General features: G+C 43.0%; 1 protein-coding gene across 9 annotated transcripts in view; it reads right to left on the bottom strand.

Annotated features, from left to right (window-relative positions):
• The window catches only part of ANKHD1 (ankyrin repeat and KH domain containing 1), a 99370-nt gene extending 76651 nt beyond the window's left edge, over positions 1-22719 (bottom strand). For 6 of the 9 annotated variants that reach the window (XM_066197563.1, XM_066197564.1, XM_066197568.1 and 3 more), the window contains exons 1-2: positions 22404-22718; positions 7970-8123 (exon numbers count right to left, since the gene is read on the bottom strand). In XM_066197563.1, coding sequence (XP_066053660.1) covers positions 7970-8123; positions 22404-22682 — 433 coding nt within the window. In that variant the 5' untranslated portion in view covers positions 22683-22718. Of the gene's footprint in view, positions 1-7969; positions 8124-22403 lie in introns of all 9 variants that reach the window. The other 3 variants (XM_066197559.1, XM_066197560.1, XM_066197561.1) reach the window with 1 other exon arrangement.
• Between the last annotated feature and the right edge of the window lie 625 nt (positions 22720-23344).

Below are 23344 nucleotides of genomic sequence, written 5' to 3'. Positions count from 1 at the left end.
GTGATCTCAGTCTGCAAGTCAGCTCTAAGGATGGCTGCAGGGGAAAAGGGAACACTGAACCTGGACAGATGCATTAAACAAGCAGTCAAAGCCACCAAACCCCCCTAACTGCTTTACTGCATTTTTCTTCCTTCCCTCAAAAAGCTCTTCCAAAGGAAGCAGCTCAGTGCTCCCTTCACCCTTGAGTTATGTATTTCAGTCCATAACAATGAGGACTGGCAGTCCAAAACACCTTCTCATCCCCAGGACTGCAGTGGGCTTGGCATGCTCTGGAGCTTCCAGAACTGGAGATTGTCTGTCTAACCAGTTCCTAAAGCCACCCATCAGGAATGGCACAAGCACAGCCAAATTTGCCTGGGGAGAAGGAAGAGAAGAAGATAAAACTGAATCTACTGAGATTTTTTTTTCAGCCAAATTTTTGAAAAACTTTTAAGAAACTGTACAGAATTTCAGAGAAAGGTGATGCCTAAGCGACAGGTTAACAATTCTTGGTTTGAAGGCAAGTTTTATTACACAGGGGGAAAAGTCCCTGAAGAACTGTACTGTGCAATTTGCTCCCACAGCAACTACTTTCCTGATGAATGTAACCAGGAAAACTTTATGCAATGCAATAATTTTTTTAACATCTCCTAGGACGTATTGAATCTTCAAGTATTTAAACAATTCATATTCACACAGAATATAACCTGCCTTTTTGTGCAAGATGTTTAATATATTACAGCTCATTTTAAATTTAGAGATTTAAATTCTTAGCTTTCAAAGGTCTGTAAAACAGCACAAAACAATTTATAGCTGGAAATGAAGATGCTCATACCCCACTGTAAAAAAAGCCACTTGTTTCCATAAGCAGAATCAAAGATGAGTGGCAGTATATTTCACGTGTTTTGATTTTCATTAATTGGATGAAAACTAGCTTGACTTTCTAGAAATAAGCAGAACTTAATCATTTACACTATGCATACACTCTATTACCATTTGTTTTCTTAGAAATTTGCTGGTAATTATTTTCTAAATATGCAACACTAACATTTTGTCAAAGTTAAGTAAACAATTGAAAAAAACAACCAATTAATGCAAAATACTGATGGCTCAGTACATCTGTTACTTCTGACCCTTTAAAAGACCCCAAATATTTGACAGGAGTATAGAACTGACGGAAGTGTTATAGCCAGATGTGTTACAGCCCACCCCAAGAGCTCAGGCAGCTCCTCTCAGGTGTCACCCAGACTGTTTTGGCAGCAAACAGCCCAATGCAATGACTCCTCACAGGACACTTCTGGCAGCTCCAGCAGGGGTGGCTCCACATCCAGACACCAACCTGACTTACCAGTTAGTCCAGTATGGAACTGAGTGCCTGCCACTGGTTACTGCCACCATGCTTGAATATTAAGCTATAGAATATTAAAAAAGGAAAAAAAAATCCCAAAAAGGGAAATTCAATAGATTGATTCAGATCTGATCATCTGCACACTCCAAAGCACCCAGCCAATACTCAAACTCTCTTTGGAACACTTCTAAACTCTGATTTTATCACCATTAGTGCTAAGGAAAGTACATGACTGACAAATGCAGACAACAATAAAAAACAAACATTTCAAGTCAGTGTGATAGAGGTTTTTTAAATAAACTACTAAGTCTCTTCTTGCAGAAGATACAAGCAAAAGATAGAGGCTGGTCTGCCTCCTCACTCCTTCCTCACTTTCTCCTGACACATTTCAGGAGAAGAGTCACATTCTGGTGAACTCCAAGGGCAGTAACTACTTCATTTCCCACAGATCCCACTCGGCTCCCCTCCCTCCCAGCATCCCAAGGACAGCACCACTGCACAGGCATCTGCTCAGAGAGGAGGCAGGGACATGGAGCAAGGAGAACAACTCTGCACTGGTTACATCCCACCTCAATTCAGGCCCTACACAGGACTGCCAATAAGGCACTGCTGCTTTTCTCCTGCCCAAACTCTCCCTACATTCCTTTTGGCTGAGGCTACTCCAAGGACTAATATAAGAAGAAGTCCTGAAATCAATACTGAATGGAAAAAAGTTTTTAACCAGCAATAATATGTTCCCCATATTGAAAGAAAACAGCAAAGGGCGTTTAATCTTACAGAATAATCCAACTTGTGTGAAAAATAAAATATAGCAGAAAGAAAATAAAAAGGAGAAGCTGAGTTAATAAAAACTATATCCAGCACTGAGAAAGTCTTGTTAAAAGGAGGATTGTACAAGCTATTTATGTTACAATCATGATGAACTTGCTGATTACTTATGGCTACCTCTGACATACTTACACAGATATAGATATATATATATATAAATATGAAGGCAACTTGAGAGACTGAGGAGAACCCTGGCCAATTTTTATACCTCACAAAATAAAACTGGCAAGTTTTTGTCTTGTCTCTTCCTACTCCCCCTCCCCTCTGAAGAAAGGTTAAAATCATCTTCACCAAAGAACTCCAGAAGTAAAGCTTTCAGAGCTGGTAAGGTAACTTAGTCATCTGATACCTAAAGGCAGCAATTTAAGTGTTATGACAATGAGACTGTTCTTCACAGCAAAATCTATCTGGAAAACAGCTAAAAAATATGAAGCTGATACATTTAACACACTGTCAAAGCATGAAAGTTAATTTGACTAAGAGCAGGATTAGACTAGACTTCTTCTAATCTAAAAGCCTACTAAAATAAAAAAAAATTAAATCATGCAAAATCTCAGACAGATATATTAATAATTCAATTACATGCACACAATTAAGTTTATCCAACTTATCAAAAGCACAACAAATCTGTGTTTCACATACCATATACTCCTTCCCACTCTGAATCTTTAGATGGTGAAGAAAGAAAATGAGTATGTCATTGTAATGTGCCAATATCTCAAAAGGCAGAAGCTTTCCAGTTAACAGGACAGGGGTGATTTCAGTGGCAGGGCAGCTTTGATCTCTAAAGAAATTCCTACAATGAAACCTATTCAAACAGTCCTAGTGAAAACTCTTTCCCTTATTTGGTTTCTATACCATGCCCATATAACAGCAAGTTATTTTATATCAGATCAAATTGTGGCGAAAAGCCTTTCCTGGTTTACAATCAGTCACAATAACTGGACTAAGGTAAGATTTCGGCCACGCTGAAGGAGGCTAAAAACACACTTCAAATTTGACATTGCAAAGTTTCTACAATAAAGCTACATCTTTGCTCAAATTCCAACAATCCTCTCTGATTCCCCTAGAAAAAAGACTCTGCCTCTCTTTCTTTACTTCATAACACCAATAGAGATGTAGATATGATTTGCTGTATTCCACAAGCACAGAGATGCAACCAATAAATTGACAAACATGAATTTGTTTTCTACAGATCCCCACTTCTATAGCTTCAAGTGGAGACTGGACAACCCTTCAGACATTAAATTTTTAATGCCCATCTTCATTTAAATCACAGCTTAGTTACTCATCAGCCCTGAGTAAAGAAACACCAAATCCACACATGAATCTTATTCATCATAAAGAACATGATCAAAGAATTTCTCTAGCCCAGTCTCTGACACTTTCTGAGGGTTCCCTAGGATGCAGGATGAAAGCAAGCTGCGCCTCTCTGGCACTGTTTTTCAGACCACAGCTCACTCCCTGGTAACCCCTGTTGTTAGTGAATAATGAATGGGTTTGATCACATCACAAGAAAAAAAAAATTTAGAAAGCAGGTTTGGTCAATAGGTTGGTGAGTGAGTAAATAGAAATACATATACACAGAGGAAAAGCACTCATTTCACAGTTGCTGAATCTACTTTAACTTTTCAGTTTCTCCTAAAGCAGGTGAATTTCATCTGGGCTCATTCATATTATCATCTGTGTCCTATATTTCCACTAAGCAGGTGATCACTTCCACCTTTTGCCTTTCCCAGGTCCAAAATACACAACCTACTCCTCTCACCACTCTACCAGCTTTTCCAAAGAGCAGCATCAGGCCCTCCTGCCTGAATGAACTATTGAAATTCACAGGTTTTAACAGACACACATTATCAGAACTCGATTTCTCTTTCACCATTTACACCACAATTAATCCTTCAAAGTCTCAAAGACACCAAACGGTTTGTGAGGGTCTCCAGCCACCTTTAATACTGTATTTAATCAGAAAAGAAGGATGTGCAAAACTCTGCTCCCTGTTTGAACATAAGGATGGACTATTCACACGTTTCATTAAACAAACCTTTGGCTCAACATTCTCCCTCTCAAAATATTTTTCTCACGAGCCTCTTTGCAAACAATAGTGGGAGTCCTGAAGAACTCACTGCTTACAGAACTCCTCCCTGTGCAGATACTCAACAGGAACATCATGTCCTCCAAAGGCAGCTGAAGTTTCTTTGCCACTTTCTTCAGCATCTTTTTTTTTTGATACTTCATTGTCAAAGTGTTTAAATGTTCAGATTGAGAAGGAACACACTTAAAATCTCTGCTGGTAGAGACACAGGCACTCAAAGCTATTTCCTCAAGTCAAAAAGCAGTTCAGTAGCACTCTATGTCACTTCCCAGAAAACTCAGCCAAACCATGCTGAAACACTATCAACAGGGTATTTTAACTGCAGGGATTAACATTTCGACATTTCACAACTTTCTGTAGAAATCTGTGTTTTCGGTGCAGAATACACCAAATGGGCATCCAGGATTTTTATCTGACCAGGTGCCTGAACCAACACCTCTCTCTATCCTCTAAAACAACCTGCAGAAAGAAGACTGCACAACACAAGCAAGTCATTTCCCCTTTCTGATGCCAATACAAGTCGGGAACAGAAAATGAAACGGGTTTGACCTGTTGGGATTTTCCCACTTTGCCCTTTTACCAACACATGTGGAGGACCCACAAGGAACCCACCAAGAAGAGCAAGAGCTCTCAACATCTAACTATTCATTCCCAGTAGCAAAGAGCTCTCCATCTCCAGCTGTCAATTACTGCCCCTAAAAAGTGCATTTAATAGACTTTCTTACTGAAGATCCACACAGGAATCATGACTCTTCAGAGCTGAAATATCATTTTAAGAAATCAACAGTACTCTAATTAACAGTGGAGCAAAATGTTTCTGATGCAGAACAGGACTCCACTCTCAGAATACTAATAATCTGTTATATTACAGCTTGAAAAATGGGAACATCCTCCAAGCAGGATGGTTCTCATTCCATAGGTTATTTTATCTATAAATCCCTTCTCTGCTAATAGGAGTTAAACTGAAGAAAGATATACAAGTCTCGGTTTGTTTAGGTTAAAACTTGCCAAACAACAGGATTCAATTGTTTTAATTTATCTTCAGTTTCTGATGGTGGAAACTACTGATATTTTAACAGTCTCCTGGTCTTCGGATTGTAGAACTTTTTTCTTTTTTGTGAAATAATACAAACTGACAGTTGCTTAAAGGTAGTTGTTCATTAAAAAAGTGCCTGTTCTTTCACAGAATAAAGTATGGTTATCTAAACTGAAGCGACTCAGGCAGGTTTTCAGAGAAAAACAAGAAATCAGTGTTTGTGTTCACATGGATATGCCCATGTGTGTAATTGCTGCTATGCCAAGGGGGGTGAGACACAATGCTCTTGCCAGAAATTTGGCTTAAGGCTCTCACCTTCAACATCCACAATCTTTGAAACAGAATAAGCAAGTGAAAAATATCCAGCACTCTCATGGTGGATAAACACAACCTACAGAAACATTTTCAGGCAGTTCAAATAACCTCTGGCTTTTACACTCGCCTGTGCAGCAGCTCTCCAATCAAGACAGCTACTTACAAACAAAACACAACTCCTACAAATCCTACAGTGCACAAGAGTTGAAAACCACTTCTGCACTGTGAAGAACAATATCCCATGTGGCTGCAGTTGCTAGAACTTACCTTCCAGAGCTAATAAACAACATGTCCATGTGAGAGCTGAGCATTAAAGGATTCAGGAAGAATGAGCAAAACTAGTTTAGCAAGTCATGCTCATTAAGATTCTAATGACACAGCCACAAGCCTGGCATGTGAGAAACCCCAAGAAATCCAAGACACTGAACACAAGACGGATTTTCCTCTAGGTTGTAAGGTGGAATCAAGCCTGTCACAGGGGGATCACCACAACCAAGGCTAAGCCTGGAAACTACAGACAAGGCTGTACATGTGTGTGAGCCATAGTTCTGCCATCTACTTTTCCAAGCTATCCTTAATGCTGAGGACTGAACTGTGACTAATAGAACAGTAGAAATCACTTGCTATTGCCAAACTGCAAAAGAATACAAAGGCCCAACACTAGGCTGCCATAATGGAAGCCTAGAAGCTCACTTAGGTCTAAAAAGGGTATTTTCAGCCAAACCCGGCAGATAAACCCAGTGAAGATATTAGAACATCTCCCAAAAACATTAACTTCTTTTTCAATCACTGTCACATTACGGCTTTTATTAATGAACTACCAGATTCGCAGCATCCTCTTTAGGTTAGCCTGGTATTTTTAGTATTCCAGTCCACAGTGGGAAAGACAAGTACAGCTTAACTAGAGAACTCTCCCCAGAGTATATTCACTCTTTTGATCTCACGCATTCATCAAGTGGCATTAATTTTGTCCAGTCTTTTTAGAGAGGGAGATAAAGTCCTCACACAAAGGCACTCCTTTTTTGATTTGCTTTTCCTTCCAGATTCCTTCTGCTCTGCTCATGTACTTGGGAAAACCAAGACATGGAAACCTCAGCCAAGAAACAAATTATCTAATCCTGGGCACAAATAGCCAACTACTGCTTAGAAATCTGATGACAACATTGTCACAGGTGTTACAAGCAGCAAAGGTGCCTCCTGGATATTTCAAATACTGCGAGATCCCTGTGAGCACTGCAGCCCCAGCATTGCCCTGCAACACCAGCCAGATCCACTGGCAATTTATAAAGTCAGAAATAGGCTTTGGGACACAGCAGCCACACGAGAGGAACTGATTTTCATTTTTAAAAGCACTTAAAAATGGACTAAATGATTCAAACTCCCTTAGTGGATGGAGTATCCCAGGAACAGCCTGTCTTCCCCACAAAACAAAGTTTGGTCCTCATGAGTTACAGCTGATAGGCTGCTGCAACTTCCTGCAGACAAAAGCTGTGCTCTGTTTTAAGTTGGGGTTTTTTTCAAATCCAAAATGCAAAGAGAACCCAAATCCCAAATCCCTGCCCCTTTTGCTTCCTCAGAATAAAATTCTCCTTTAAGGCTGTACACAACTTAGTATCTAAACACCTGCAAATACGTGCTATTTTCTGTAGCTCTTTAAGTGTTCCAAAGTAAGGTCTGAAAACTCCAATTTCAGACCAAAGCACCACTACAAGTCTGAATATACACCTGTGATAATGAAATGGGATTTTGTTCAAAGCAGGGGTTTTATATGTTTTTGTCCCTGGAATTTTGAAACTAACAAATAATTTCCAAATCCATTACAAACACCTCAGTCACAAATTGTAGGAGGATTTGAATTAACGCTAATAAATGTAGAGGCAACTATATCATCAGGTCTGGCTCCAAAACAAGAATGTTTAATATGTACTTCCCAACAGTGATACCTCAGAACTACAGAATGTGAAAATGATTTTGTGAAAGTTAAAACAGAGAAAAAAGTATTTTACCTGTAAATTCCTGCAGTAATGACTTAATAATGACATATTGACCAAAGAACCAGGAAAAAAAAGCCATTTTAGCAAGTCTACTTCCTTCTATTCTCTCTCTATTAATTCTCCCTCTGGTAACATATGTAATCAAGCCATTGAAATACCATTCAATTCAAATTAATTTTTCTAACTTCGTGTATGCACAGAAAGAGTGGACCAAGCAACCTGCAACATTTGTAAGAGTTATGAGCTTCTTTTCCATGTCCTGCTCATCGCAGGAAACTTCCAGACTCCTGAACATTGCATTAGTGTCAAAATTTCTGTGCTGCCAGATCTGTGTACAAGTCAGGTTCAGAAAAAGAACTACACAAGGGAAGTACCTGCTGCCTCCAGTAAGGCTTCAAGTCTTGCTTGTGTTTCTGGATCCACAGTTCTCAAGTCTGCACCTTCGGCAGCGCTCGATAAGAATAACTCCGACGTGGTTTTGAGTACTGGGTTATCAAGATCTTCTTGGTCCAAAATAAATGATTCAACCTGTTTGCCAAGTTAGAAAAACAACGTTAGCATTTTTGAAGCTTTGAAGTAAATCTAAAATATTACCCCCCAAAAAATCCCACGAAAATAATCTAATTGTGCTATCACAACTGTGTTTTAACTGCCAAGAACATAGAACAAAACTGCAAAAAACACCTGATCAACTCACTGAAGAGGTAGATTAAATCGTAAAAGAAAAAAAAACCTGCATAAAAAAATATTGCAAAAATTACAATTTAAAACACCTTAAATACAGCAAGGTCAACTCAGATTAAATACTGAATAAGTGTTATGCATGTTTGTACAGTTAACTGCCCAAGCAGGCAGCTACAAGAGGCTGCAACATCTTTGTCACCAGTTCATCTACCATGTTATTAATAAAAGCCACCAGTAATGATTTGAGTACAGCTGGACCTATCAGAGTGCCAGGGAAAGATGGAATGTTTTCCCGAGATGCCTTTCACTTCTCTTTTGAAGTCATTTCAACGGAGGTAGTACAAAGATTTTGTTTGTTTTGAGCAGGAACACAAGAGTTGACCAAAACTCAACACCAAAACATCTGTCCCCACGCTGGCACTCAGCAGCACCGCGGCCTGCTCTGCTTTCTGGACAAGAACAGATCTGCAGAACGATTCAGCAGGCAGGTATTCCAGCCGAGCAGCAATAATGCTGTCCCACCAGTGCCCCACGTGACCTCCAAACACAAGTCCATGGAATTACTCAACATAACACACTGCAGTTTTATGACAGCCTGCCAGAGTAAACAAGGAGGATACCTGACTCACACTCTAATGAGAGCAGAGCTACATTTCAGAATCTCCCAAGCTCAGACACAATTCTCTCTATTTTCAGTAATATTTTAAGACAAAAACACTATTTCATAATCAAGTGTTCTCAGTTTTCTGTACCAAACTATTGGTGCCTTAGATCTGCCGTAGAAACGAGACATTCCTGTTACTCAGCCACTGCTGCCCTCTCCCACTTCATACCCCAGTCTCATCTTCCTTTCTCAGTTTTCTCCAAAATACTTCCCCTTATTTTTCTCATCCCAGCAGAAAACTACCATCTCATTTCCCCTGGAAAGGGAAAATTTATACTTCAAAAAAAATCAAATCAGGCCATCTGCAAATTCATTAAGTGCTCCATTGTGTGAACAATGTTAACAGGATCTGAGAGCAGCACAGAGCACTGCTATTCAAGAGCAACTTGGGTTCCTTCATTTCTTCCCCTTTTTGATATGTAAATGGCTGTAACACTATCCCCTGGTGTCCAAGCCAGCCCTGTGTGCCAGGGAAACGCTAACACTGGAATAAAATGGGAATCAGGGAGCAAGTAAGACTTTTTAGGAACATGGAACACGAGGCCCACATCTCAGTTGATATTTGTGATCCTGCCCAGCTTACAGATAGCAGATCTTGTGTGCCAGTCACAAATATTAAAGGTAAGGCAGCAGGCTCTGATTTGGTGCTCAGAGAAGCAAGATTTCTAGGTTAGTCCAAGCAATGGTCCTAAAATAAGACACTGTCAATTGTAAGAAAGAATTGAACATTAAACAAGCAGAAAATTAGTGACCTAAACCCGTGATACGTTTGTACTACAAACAAAGGAGAGCTATTTACGACTCACAGCAAAATGCATCCCTACAGTAAGAGCCCCCCCGGCAGAACTCAGATTCCAGGTTAGTCCAGAGCCAGCTTAAGGACTCCCTGCTTTCATGAGCTCTGATGCAAAACTGACTTGTGGGAAAATTCACCCTTACCTACATGAGTACTTCAGGGTTTTTCATTTTTTTCCCCACAAGACTACACAAGGCATTAATATGATGGAAATAAATATTATTCCTATTGCAACATGTTTGTGTGATCTCGTGAAGGGCAGAAATTCCCCACTGTGTGCACATGACCAGTCATTATATACAGCTGAGAACTAGCTATAAGAAATTTTATTAGATGCTCACGGACATTTTTCTTTGTCACCTACATCACTACATTTAACAGCAGTCCTCCCTTTCGAGGACATAGCAAAAGGGGTAAAAATGTCACCTACCACTGAAGCAACTGCACTTGAGAACAAGAAACACTGCAGAAACCCTCGGTGGCTCCTGGCAAGCCTCAGGGTTCAGCCTTGGGAAGAGCCAGGCAATCCACAGCCAAGGGAAGCACAGCAGCCCTGCAGCAACCTGCCAGAAGCTGTCCTGCTGCAAATTCTAAAACTTCATGGTTTTGACACTTTGGGAAAGATATGGACCATTTTCTCCCCGACTGCTGCCAGCTCAAGCTCACTGGGATATATTTACTGAATATTACAGGCAACAATCCACCTCTCAAAGCTAAATCAGTGTTAATTCACCATTCACAAATACTCAGCTTGCAAGGAACCTCTCTCCCCCCGACAGGGAACGCATTTTGCTTACAGGAACCTCTAAACAAGTCTGTCTTTTTAACAGTGATTGTGCAAACACTACTAATTAGAGTAAATTGCACACACGGTTTTTACTTGAGAATACAAGTTGGGTAGTACTGGTGCAGTCTGCTCTTTTAACTCTTCCTGCCTCTCAGCTCTTCTTTACATCAGCAACTACTTCCAGAGATCTTGCACATTTAAAATCTCACAAAAAATCTTGCTTCATATACAATATTTTCATCATAGTTCTGTATCACAGGAAGGCAGATGCATTTTTCATTATTACTGCACGTTGAGCATCAATTTTTAGGTTCTGTTTTGATTTTTAGTAAGAGCTTAATAACATACCCACAATACAAATATAACTTGAGTGTGATAATACTGAAAATCCATATGCAAAATGTTAAAATAGTTGCAACACCGCCAGTCTCCCAGAATAAACTTCAATGTATTCTCAAGTCAGAACGTCTGACATTTCTGTAAATCAATGCAGTTTCTCACACGCTAAAACAAAGCCAGAGAGAATGAACAGTTGGATATCTTATCACTAATAGCAGAGTGAGAAACTACCTAATTGATCAGATGTCTCTTGTGAATGGCAGTGACCTACAATGATCACATATTAATAATAATTTTTTTAAAATATTCAAACTAAACAAAAATCAAACCAAACAAATCTGGCTTTTTTTTTTTTTTTAAATAATCTTCATTAAAAATCAAAACAAGCAAGTAAAAAATCCAAACATATTTCACATTAGCATTCCTGGAAGACATAATACACTGCTCATGAGGCAAAATTTAGGCACTCTGCTCTATCCTAATCAGATCTGCAGCAAAGTGATAGAGTACCCAGTCACTGTGCTATTTTGGGATTATTTTGCGAGCTGCTTTGGGCAGTTAATAAGCATCTTAGGAAGGCTCATTAGGAACACATGGACTCAAGATATTTTTTTTTTAACTGCCAAAACAATTTCACCTTCCCAGTCAAAACCCAAGAAGCTGCATGGGACTCGAGGGCAGGGCTTCACCACACCGTGTGTCTCGTGCCCTTCCACAGCAACCATGGACTTTGCCTGAAGTTCTGCGAAGGACTGCAGCAGCCTGGCAGCTCTGCAGATCCAGTTACAGCCCTGGTTCCTCCCTCCAGAGCAGCTACATGGCAGCCATGTGGCCTCAGCTCCACCAGTGTGTGTATGTTAACGCCAGGACGGGGTTCACTGCAGGGCAGGGGGATGCAGAGGCACTTTGCAGGCACCAACAGCACCACTCACACTGGGAATTCTGGTGAGATGGACAATGACGTCCAGGGTTACAACACCTTGCTAATATTAAATCTAAACTGATCTTCCTTATGTTGCTCTACTGCAAAGTACTTTTCCCAGAATAGCCTGGACCTGCTCACAAACAGCCTGTTCCTGACAGGCTACAGAGGATGGAAAAGCTCTCTGGGTAGCTGTAGAGCACCATTCTCTCCTCCTGCAGGCAAGGGCAGCAGCAGAGACAACTCATTCCACCTTCTCCTTCCATTTGGGCCTCACCAGTGCTCCTGGGAATACTGTCTTTACAGAAAGTCTTGATAGGAAAGAGAAAGGTACTGTCAAATTATTCCCTTGAACTTGTATTTTTCAGGAACCACTTGAACCATGAACATTTCTTTTGGGGTAACAATACTCATTGCTCTGTTTGTGAAGTGTTTACAAATAATTAGGACCCAAGCTCTTGACTGGGACTCCTAAACTCCTATTTTTTATGCAAATAAATGACTGCCTGAATTTCTCTTTTGTGTTAGGAAACCCTTCCTAATTACTTCTATAATTCCATTTGGACATTTTCACTCCATAAATAACAACATGTATGGTTATACAACAATGCTGTATTAGGATCACACTGAAAAGTTCTTGTGGATTTTTCTGATAAACCCAACCTTTAACAGCTTATGTTGTCATGTCCTTTATTAAACAGAATGCCAATATTGGATTAATACTTGCAATCCTGCTCTAAAAGTTTTGGGAAATAGTGATAGGACATAGCATTAAGTTAAGACAGAAAATTAGTTTGTATTTCAAATTTGACATAAAAGCCCTTTCAATTCCACACTTAAAGGATGTCAGCTCTCAAAACCATTACAAATAATTATTCCAAGGAGAAAGTAAAGTGAAGGACTTTGTCCCTGACATGACGCTCTCAGATGCTCCCTGCAAAAGCAAGTGTAGCACTATCCCTTGGTGTGGCCTTAACACCACCAAAAGGTCTGGTTTTGATTTACCAGAAAATGCACTTTTCAACTCCCTCCCCCTGCCAGCCCAGCCAAACATTTTTGCACCTGCTTAAGGTGCCTTCCTGCACAACCACTGCAGTTTCAAGAGAAGGAGTAAAGGAAGAGGAAGAACCACACAGTAATGTGGGTATTTTCACACAACCATTCAGTGGGGTCTCAGGACACTGTCCTTTCTTGGTACAACAAAGCTACAGAAAGAAAATAAACATTTCAGGGAAGTACTCTAGAGTCAGTACCTAGAAACAACATAGAATCGATGGGAACATCAATTCAGACATAATTAATTATATAAAACCATACCCACTCTGTTTGGCTTGAGCTGTAATTTCTCAAAACAGTTTCTTTCATTAAAAAACAAAACTTGCAGCCCCCAGAAGACAGCAGCCCCCACAACCTGTGAATCACCAGGAGAGGATTGTCCAGCACTGTGGGTGCTGTGATCACACAGTGTCCTGCCAACCTGGGGGGTACAGGGTGCTCCAGGACATCACCACCCCAAAGGGGAGAATAAAGTACCTGAAGCATCATTTCCAGCCACTGCTCACCTTGTGAAAGTCAGGCAGCTGCCAGACACTTTCATAGGTTGTTCTAACACATCACAAAGGGAGAAAACTTGAGGGAAGAAACAAATATTTTCTACCACTTTACTGAATTTCATGGACTTACAGAGGGGTCTGACAAGCAGGAAGATCATTCTTCTGGGAACAGAAAGGCATTGGACCATCTCAGCTTCCTGAGAGGCCACAGACCTGAGCATGGCTCCACCTCTGAGAGGAGCTGTCAGTGCTCAGCACCTGCAGCAGCAGTTCTGCAGGCAGGGCATTAGATTGGGAGCAAATCTGTTCAACTCTGGTTGCAATAGGAAGCTGACTGACTGGAGGCAGGATTACCTAAAGGACAGCCTTTATTCCCATAGATATGAAGCAATCAGCAGCTGATGAAACAAGCAGCTATAGGATCTGGGCTGTGAGCACATGTCAGAGCACAGGTTCATATTGCAGACGCTGCTATAGACACAGTGTAAATACAGGTGGACACAACCTCACAATTTGTTGCTGCAGGAAAGGAAAGGTTCTCACACACACACTGTGGGCCATGACTCCAACATCCATACACAAAATGCAACGTTCCTGATGTGTTACCACACGAGCTGACTAAAATAAAGGGAGAGACAGCAGGCAGCGAGCAAGGACTGACATCTTTATGGCTATTTCACCACAGGGTACCAAGCCTGACACCCCAAGTCACCAGTCAGTTCTCAGAATTACAGCTGTTATTTGAAACATGCAGATAAAACAATAAACGAGAATTCACGTTTTATACTACTACTCTTCCTTTCCAGAGATTGCTGATCCTGGTTTTCAGTTTTCTTGCACTCATACTGAACCATAAGCAGACACTGCTGTATAAGCAGCTGTCAAATAGCTCATGTCAATTTAACCATTTACCTGATTTCTCTCTTAAGCAGACAACTGACACTATGCCATTTAAGTAGTTCTGAATACTACAAACTACATCCTATTACAGCTCTGGAAAGAGCTGTCTCACCTATGGATCATACAGAAACAAGAACACCACAATTTATTTTTATTAAAACACTGTTTCACAACAATAAGCAACATGATTGCACCCTGTTAACCCTCACAGAATTAAGGCACTGAACACACAGGGTGACTCCCCTTAGTACAAGAGACTGGCAATGTTACAAAGTTTCTGTGTATAACAGAAAAGAAAGATTTACTCATCTCAGTAACTACTAAAAAAAAACCCCAAAGAACTGTTAAAACCAGCCTCTAGCTATCACATATTCAATGTCTGATAAACAAGAATAATTATGATTATATTTTCCCCATGTACTAAACAATCTTTTGCAGCAAAGAGCTGTCATGTACAGAACTCGAACTGACAACTGAAGCTTATTCAAAATTCACATCAATCTCAGTAAATCAAGTGCCAATTTTTGACATGTACTTTATACCAAAGAAAACCTTTGCATGGAGACCAGGAAACTTGACTAAAATAAGCACCACTTGCACTAAGCACTCCTTATTTTCATGTAGTCTATCTCAGTCCACTCTACATTATGTTTTTGGTGCTTCATCTTCCCCACACGCCCTAGGATTCCCACCTCACTTGTTTTTTCTATCTAATACTCCCACAGAAAGAGACCTCTTCTTTCCTCACCTCAAACCAAGAAACAGCTGGTGCAATTCAGGTATTTGATTTATTAGAATATAAAACAGAATCATTGCATCAATTTAGCCAGGGCTTTCAGGATGGTGTCCTTGCTCAAGTATTAATTCCCAGGCATTAAAATAAAGTGAAGGCAACTTTTAAGACAGAAGATGAATAGACACATTTGTTTGCTGATGTAAAAGCCCACACCCAACCAAGATGGGAAGCATTCTAAGCCACCTTCTTGGAAATGACCTTTTAAGATCTCTTTTCAATCCAAGGGGACAATGCCTAAATAGAAAAAAAAATCATACAAGTTGATCTTGAATACAATAGTAATTCAATAATCTGTTTCCAGGCCAACCTATACATCTCAGACAGAGGAGTCTCAACATCTGAAGTGACTAATTAAGTTATCTAGAGGCTTATAGCAAGCTGAAAATCGTCCTAGGCTTTCTGCCCCTCTCAGAGCCCAAGCCAGTGGCAGCTATTCTTTTCAAGGCTTGGATAAACAGGTCTGTGTATGCTGTCCTACTGCCAAATAACAGAAACCCCAGTGCAACTCCTGAGCCATCACTTAGTCATTTCAAAGAAACTATCTGAGCCCTGATCCCAAGCTATGATCCACTGAAAATTCAAGCTGTAGCAGTACAAGGGCTTAAAAACGTAACTGTTTTATAAAAATACTTAAAAGAGAGACATTTATCTAAGCTGTTGGGTTTATCCTAAGGAATTCTAAATGCCAAAATTCCCACATGAGACTCCCTTTTCCCCTGGCTCCCTTTCAGGCTGTGGAGGAACACACACTCCAAAGTGGTGATGCTCAGAAGTCACCGTGATGGAGGAGCACAGTTTGGGAGCAGATTGTTCAGCCCCAAATGCTGATCTCCCCTCTTCCCTTGGTTTGAAATATGACTGACTTATACCTACCTGCCATGTGACACTGTCAGTTTAATTGATGGTTTTGGAAAGGGAAAAGTTCAACAGGTTTAGGGATTTTCCCAGAGGAAAACCTTAGTTAATTAGTAATCCCTATGTTTTACTAAAGGCAAGGGAGAATAACTTATGGAACAAGCTAAAACCTAATGCTAAAGCATGAAATGTTAAAAACATGTGAGATGACTTTCTGTTGGCCCACTGTCCACCAGACAATAAAACATACTCTTCATTTTTTATTAGGGAGAATTTTCTTCCTGCAGGATGGGTATGCAGGAAGGGATCTTTGAAAAGCTCTCCTGGCCACACTTGTCTCTTCTCAGCTACCACCAGCATCTGGACAGACACATCATCATAACTCAACTGTACGTAACCCCTCTCAGGCTAAAGCAGGATGCTTTGGAAGAGCCAAAGATGAAAATAATTCTGGGAAAAAAAAAAAAATCTCAACCCCCTCTTGAAAGCAAAGGACCAAAGTGAGTAAGGGGTCTCATCTCACAAAAGGCAGGAAAAAAGTAACAGGATCCAGCACAGGACCAATTCTTTTATTTGTTTTATCATAGTAAGTGTTTTCTATCTGCACTTGAGCAGAACTTATACAACACTGCAAAAACTGAGAAATTTTTCTGTTTTATAAAACTTTCAAATAATCAACATTACATAAGAAAAAAATTCTTAAGTAATGAGTTGCAAGAGTAAAAATAAGATACTATCCTATAATAGGAGGTATTTCCATAAATTTCACTTGCTCAGCATTCCTTCCAAAAATATGCAAAATAAAAACTCTGCACTTTCACAATGAAAAGGGAGAACTATTTCTTGAGGAAAAGAAAACCCCAAACTATCTGTATTCTATTACAATATATATTTGTGAATATTAAGAACCGTAGCATATCATCTGAACTAAATTAACCCCTAAATCCAGATATTAATTCACCTGTAGGCCACTTTGCCAGAGGCAGCATGGGTTTGTAACATAAAGATTGCAACCTTGTTACTGCAGTCTGTTGCTACAAAAAGAAGTATTTGTATCATTTCAAAGTTAAAGCAATCTTCAGTTTATCACAGACCAAGGTCACATGAGGCATCAGGGAGAAAGTTTCTATTTGAGAAAACCTCTGAGGCCAGACACTGTTCAAAAACCTCCTAAATTTACCTAAGTACTTGCACAAATCACTGATTCCTGAGGTTTGCTGACAGTCTCCCATTCCAGCAGAAGGCCATTCCCATGAGGAGGAGGAGGTTTACACCAGGCCTTTGGTTGGGGTTTGCATGGCACATGGGCTGCTGCTAGGGAAGAAAGCATCTGCAGGAGACAAATGAAAGCACCCTGCTGAAGGGCGAGGCTTCAGGGCTTCACTTAAACATGCCACAAAGAGTCCTCAAACAAGATGCAGGAGTTATTTTTCTTGCTTCGTGAAGTTTTCAGTGGGAAAGAAACCCAAGGTTCCTTTTTCCAGACTTGCCTCTGTTTTAAATCCAAGAATCACTTTTATTCCCCAATAACAGCTTAAACACTTGGAAAGGAATCTTCATATATGTTACAAAATTACCTACTAAGGTTGAAGGTCTGCAGCCTCCGAGCCCCAGCTGTGGACTCCAACAAACACCCCAGTTCAGTCCCGGAGCTGCTCCCAGGCCACATGTGTGCACAGAAAAAGGAGTGCCTGTGTATTCCCCTTCCCTCCACACTGACCCTTCTGTCAAGTGAACGTTGCAGGGATGGTCTGAGCTCTGAGCAGAGGACAATGTCCTCATGGCACCATCCAACTGTCCTTACAGCTGATTTCAGCATCCTCCAAGGCAAGGAGAAGAGACACAAGAGCCGCCCAATATCAAGCTCACAGGAGAGCAGCTGGGCAGCTCCAGTTTAAATCAGAACACAAGAACTCATGATTCAGCATTAATGCTCAAACAAACCCTTCCCACCCCCCAGCAGACTGTAACTAGTTGACTGGTGAAACCTAGGTGCAAATTCGTACCTAAATATAGACATTCTGCTAAATTTGGCAAATCTCTCCTTACCAAGGGGTTGCACTGCATATTTATGTAATTATACAGTAGTATTTCACATCTTTACTTTCTACACCTATCATTAGAAAACAGTTGCTGACATTTATTTTAGGTCATGCACTCAACTGGGTCAAGCCGCACTAAAGGGAGACCCAAGTTCTGCAAGAAACCTTTGAAATCAGTTCACTGTAAAACGTTTTTGAATAGGATGAACCATAACTACACTGCTTGTTTCTGGTTAGCACAGGCCAGACTTGCAAAGTTACTGAGATACCATGGTTTTTCTGAAGTCAGATGCCTAATCAGCCTGGGAATAAATGAATACCCTACTACCTCTCTGCATCCTGAAGAGTCACCTCAATACTTCTGGAAACATGTTATCCCCTCATGTTTTCTAATCAGTGAATAATTCCTGGAAGAAAATTTTACATTTTCTTCCATCTCTTACTTCCTCAAATTTGAAAGAGCTTATCAAAAGAAAAAACATCAACTCCTAAACTGAAACCTGTATTTTTCAGAGAAAAGGCTTTCCTGCTTAATACTATCTACCTCAATTTGCATCCACTTTTTGAATTTCTACTCCTTATGGTAAAGAAAATGCTGCTATTTACATTGTTTCTAACACAATGAAAATTAAAGTGTCTGAGCATTACATTAACCTCAGAAGTCAAAAGATGCATTGTGCACACCATTTACAAAGCAGATCCATGTTAGAAAGGTTCAACAATGCAGCAACGACTTTGACAGACAACACTGCTAATTTGAAACAAACTACATATTTACTCTGAATTTCAAACCCAGTTGAAAAATGAAGAGACCTCAGATGGCGGGCAGGGGGCCCCAGACAAAATCTGCAGGTACTGAACTGCTCTGGAGTGCATGCCATTCAACTACTCATCCTACTCCTTGTAGGAGGTATGTTATGTCTGATTTTTAATTATGCTTTATGTAAATATCCCCAGAGGCTTATGCAATAGGTACAGGCTTAAGTAAGGCAAGCTGGTGGAGGCAGCTCAGGAGAGAAGCCGAGAGCTGAGCTGACTCCATAGCCAAGGGCTGGGTGAGCTTCAGTTGTCATTGAAGGCCTCCAAAGCCCTGAATTACAGAATATGAGAGATTTGCTACATTTGTACACTCCCTGCCAAAAGCCACTAACTGAGTCAAGCTCCCAGATCCCCTGGTACTCCTGTGGGCACCGCCAGCTCCTGCTCCCTGATTTACACCACCTCAGCAGAGGCACCGTCCCCCGGCACTGATACAGCCACATCCATCACCTGCTTCACCCCCTCCTGCCACACCGGGCTGCTGGGAGGGCTTTTGATGAGGATCTGCACCTTGTGTGGCCACCAAAGCCCCCAGGGACGTGCCCTGATCAGCACTGCCCTCCCAGCACACCTTCACCTTGACCTACAGCCCTCCCAGCCAGGGTGGAGGAGGCTGTTCAGTGCCTTTGGCACCGCTGTAAGTGCCGGCAAAATTCGCAAGGAGTGGTAATAATACACCTAAAGTCACACCAAAAATCTCACTCTAAACGAGTTGCAGGCTGTGTTCACACCCTGATCAAGCTTAGAAGGCAACTAAGCAACTCTCTGCACTGAGGTCAAAACCACCTCATTTCTCAGGCTGCAGCCAGAGGTGGAAGTTTCCCTGAGCACCCAGAGATCCACAGCAGGCAGTTTTACACGGGAACAGCACAAACCTCCTGCCCTCGGCCCTCCATGCCCAAAGACGTGCTTCAGCTTGCAACTGTTTCCATTTGCATGTGATAATTTTAACTGGTAATTCTAGAAAATACTCTGCACAGCTGCATTCAAATTTCACCTTGTGGACCTAACACAACACATCTGTGCAGCATCCACTTTAGTCCTTGGTTTCCCAACCAGGAGCCTGGTCACAACTACAGGCAGGCACTGAGCTAGGAAAGCAGAAAGCTTCGATTTTCTCCCAGTTCTGCAAGCCAGGATAAATGGGGCACACCCTCTTCACCTGTAAAATGGGGACACTACTCTTCACTGTAAAGTACTTGGAGATCTGATCTAAGAAATGCAATATATTTTCAAAAAGGTTAGGTTAAAATATATTGCTCTTTTCATTCTCTAGATAAATGCTTCATTACACTCATTGTCCTGCACTTCCCTAATGATTTTCTTTTTTAACTAATTTGCCATTTTGACCAGTCCAATTATTTTAGCATATTAAACTCAAACTAATACAAAGATACAAAACCTAAACACCACTGCAGACACGCAGCAGAGCTCACAGAATACTGTACCATCATTTTTATGGCTTCAAAAGTAGAGAGAAGAGAACAAATCAAGGCAGCATGGCAAAAACTCACTTTTTTTTTTTCTCTCTCATTTTTAATTCTCCCTTTTAGTTCTCACTAATTCCACCCACTGGTAATAGCTGAAGGCATACACCCAAATCAGTGACTCATGGCACAAGACCACAGTCCAAACAGTGACTGACTGCCTTCTCAAAGCAGCGCTGTTCAAGAATTGCACTGTCCCATCTCTGGACCTTAACTGCCTTTTCTTTGCTCAAAACAGAAAACAAAACAAACAAAGAGAAACACCCATCACAGACAAAAGGTGCTTCCTTAGTTCTCAGGAAAAAAAGAAATTCCTCCTTGGTGCTCCCAGCCCAGGCACATCCTTCCCACCCATGCCTCTTCCCCAGGTCTCTCCACAACCAGAAACACAAGACAGAAGAACTCCCCAGGCAATTTCAGCTCTGAGATCAGCCCGCCTCCTCTCCACGTGTGCTGGAAAACTGCAAATATTTCTATTCCAATCGTTTCTTCTGTATTTTTTTTTCCCAGGATTTTCAAACAAATCATTTAGCTTTAAGAACTATTTGGGAACCTTTATTTTTTTGACCTCAATGGCAACCTCCCAGACACATTATTTATAATAGGCTGTCTTTCTTAATACTTGCTATTAGTCAAAAGAGTGCTTAGTAAACATCCTAGCTGTCCAATCTTTACATCCCTTAAATAATGGGGTGGGTTGAAAAGGGATAAGCTTTCAAACTAGGACTTGTAAAGAGCCACAAACACCCTGATACAGCCCACTTCTCATCATTTTCCAGGTTCTGTAGCTACTGCTTTGTTATCTTCAAAGATACATTGAAATGTGACATAGAAGACCTCCCAGAGAGCAGCCACTCCTGGATTACTTGTGTCCTACCCTATCTACGGTAGGTCATCCAGCTCCCCCCCAAACAGGAATGGACTGGAACACCTAATTCCATATGGGACTGAATGTGGATGTTCAGGACACCAATCACACAAGGAATGGCCACATACAAGTGCCTCCTCTGCCTAAGCATTAGATTTTGAGTTTAGATAAACGTCCAGCTGTCAGCACCACTATTAATGTAGCTTAGGTGGTCGTGAGCAAAACGCAAATGTGGAGCTGCATCAGTTTAATCGCCTTTTTTATTCAGGTAAAACCTGGTTCAGGCTTTAGGAGGGCTGGACAAAAGATAGCCATCAACAGAAGGCAGAAAATTTAACCACAGGAGGAGGAGTGCAGGCTCTCCCCTTCCATCTCTCCAGTAGGAGCAAGGACACATCCTGAAGTACACTGGCTTGGCCTCCAAATTAAAAATGGCATATATCACCTTGGCTATTTTCCTCTTCCTGCAGAAGCCCAAACGAACTGCAAAAAGCCTGCAAGCAGTAAGGAGCCACTTTCTCCTGCTTTGCACTAAAACCCTGTGAGGGCTGTGATCCAGCTGTGATCCCATCTTGTGCTAAGAGACTACTAAGGAATGAAGATTCACCCTTCGGTGCGGCAGTGACAGATAAAAGCCTTCATTTACCTTCTCTCCCTAGGCTACATAAAGCAGCATTAAATGCCAGTTAACAGGTCCAACAACGCTCCATCTAGGTTGGGATAAGGCCCCCGTCCCTCCTCCACACCCTCCCTTTAAACCTCTCCGCAGGTTTGGAAGATCAAAGGAAGACACCTCCACTACCCTCTTCCATTTTGTTGGGTAAGAAATATTTCTATTGCATAAAAGCGTGTGTGTTTAGCTATATCTACAGGAATTCATCCGTGCCTAGGAACCCCGAGTCCAGGGCAGCAATAGCGGGGCTGACGGCTTCACTTTGTTCTCCGTCGGGTGCAGGATCTCGCCTCCCCCTCCAAACCTGCTCCCAGGTGGAAGGGGCTCCTTGAGGTCAGGACACATCCTCACCCCGCTCCGCGGCCGCGGCGCGCACAGGGCCCGGCCGCCCCCGGTCCTTCCCCCGGGGCCGCCGGGAGGCGCGGCGGGGCGAGCCCCCCGCGCTCGCTGCCTCCTCGCCGGCGCCGGGCCGCGCTGCCGTGCGGGGCCGCCGGGACCCGCCCATGGCGGCGGGAGGCCCGGGACGAGCGGGTGCGGTGCGGCCGGCGCGGCGAGCGGGCGGGCCCCGGCCGGGCCTGTCAGGAAGCGGCGGAGGGGAAGGAGGGCGGGCCAGGATCGCTCACCTCGGACACCTCGTCCTCGTCGCTGCCGGAGCCGCCGCCGCCCCCGCTCCGCAGCACGGCGGCCGCCAGCTTGAAGTCGAGGGCGGCCTCACCGGCCGCGGGCGCGCCGGGGCCTCCCGGCCCGCCGGGCCCGGCCTCCCCGAAGAGGCGCACGGCCCGCAGGCCCAGCGGGGAGGGCCCGGCCGCGGCGGGCGGCTCGGCAGCGGCGGGGGGCGCGCGGGGCGCGACCGAGTCGATTTCCTCGTCGGCGGCAGCGGCGGCGGTGCCGTCCGTGAGCATCGCGCTGGTCCGGGCCCGGCCGTCTCCGTCCCCTCACGGCACCGCGGCAGCGCCACTAACTTCTCACACCCTACCCGGCCGCGGCCGCCGCGCCGCCCCCCCGCCGCTCCGCGCACGCCTATTGGGCGCTCTCGGCCGAGGGCGGCGCGCTATTGGTGGCCGCGCCTGCCACTCAGGGTCGCGTCACGCGCTCCCAGCATGCTGCCCTGAGAGCGCACGCCGAGGCGGTAAGAGTGCGCCGCCCCGCCCCGCTCGCCCGGCCTCGCTTCCTGAACTTTCCGAGCTGTGATTGGTGTTCTGGGACATCAATCACATGCCTCGGCCGAGCTGCGGGCGCTGATGGGGCAAGCGAGCTGTCGCTCAAAGCGCATCCAGGAATCACGGTTGTGATTGGTCGAATGACACATCGCTCACAACGCACGGCGTCTGGCGCCTTTCGATTGGCTCCTGAATGTCCTGGGCCCGCCTCCCCTTCGAACCCCTCTGAAGGACTCCGTCAGCGCGAGATACCGTCACACGCCCGCCTGTCCCGAGCGGTGATTGGGTCGCGGAGCTGCCAATCAAAACTAAGAGCACGCCTCCTGTATGGCCCCGCCCCCTCCCGGGTGCGGGCCGCCATAGGCTGGGCGCCCTGGCTCGCCTCCCCATTGGCCACGCCTATG

The sequence above is a fragment of the Chamaea fasciata genome, unplaced genomic scaffold (genome assembly GCF_029207755.1).
Source record: "Chamaea fasciata isolate MVZ Bird 193981 ecotype frontalis unplaced genomic scaffold, bChaFas1.0.hap1 SCAF_15, whole genome shotgun sequence".
Taxonomy (NCBI): domain Eukaryota; kingdom Metazoa; phylum Chordata; class Aves; order Passeriformes; family Sylviidae; genus Chamaea; species Chamaea fasciata.
This window is presented reverse-complemented; position numbering and strand designations above follow the sequence as displayed.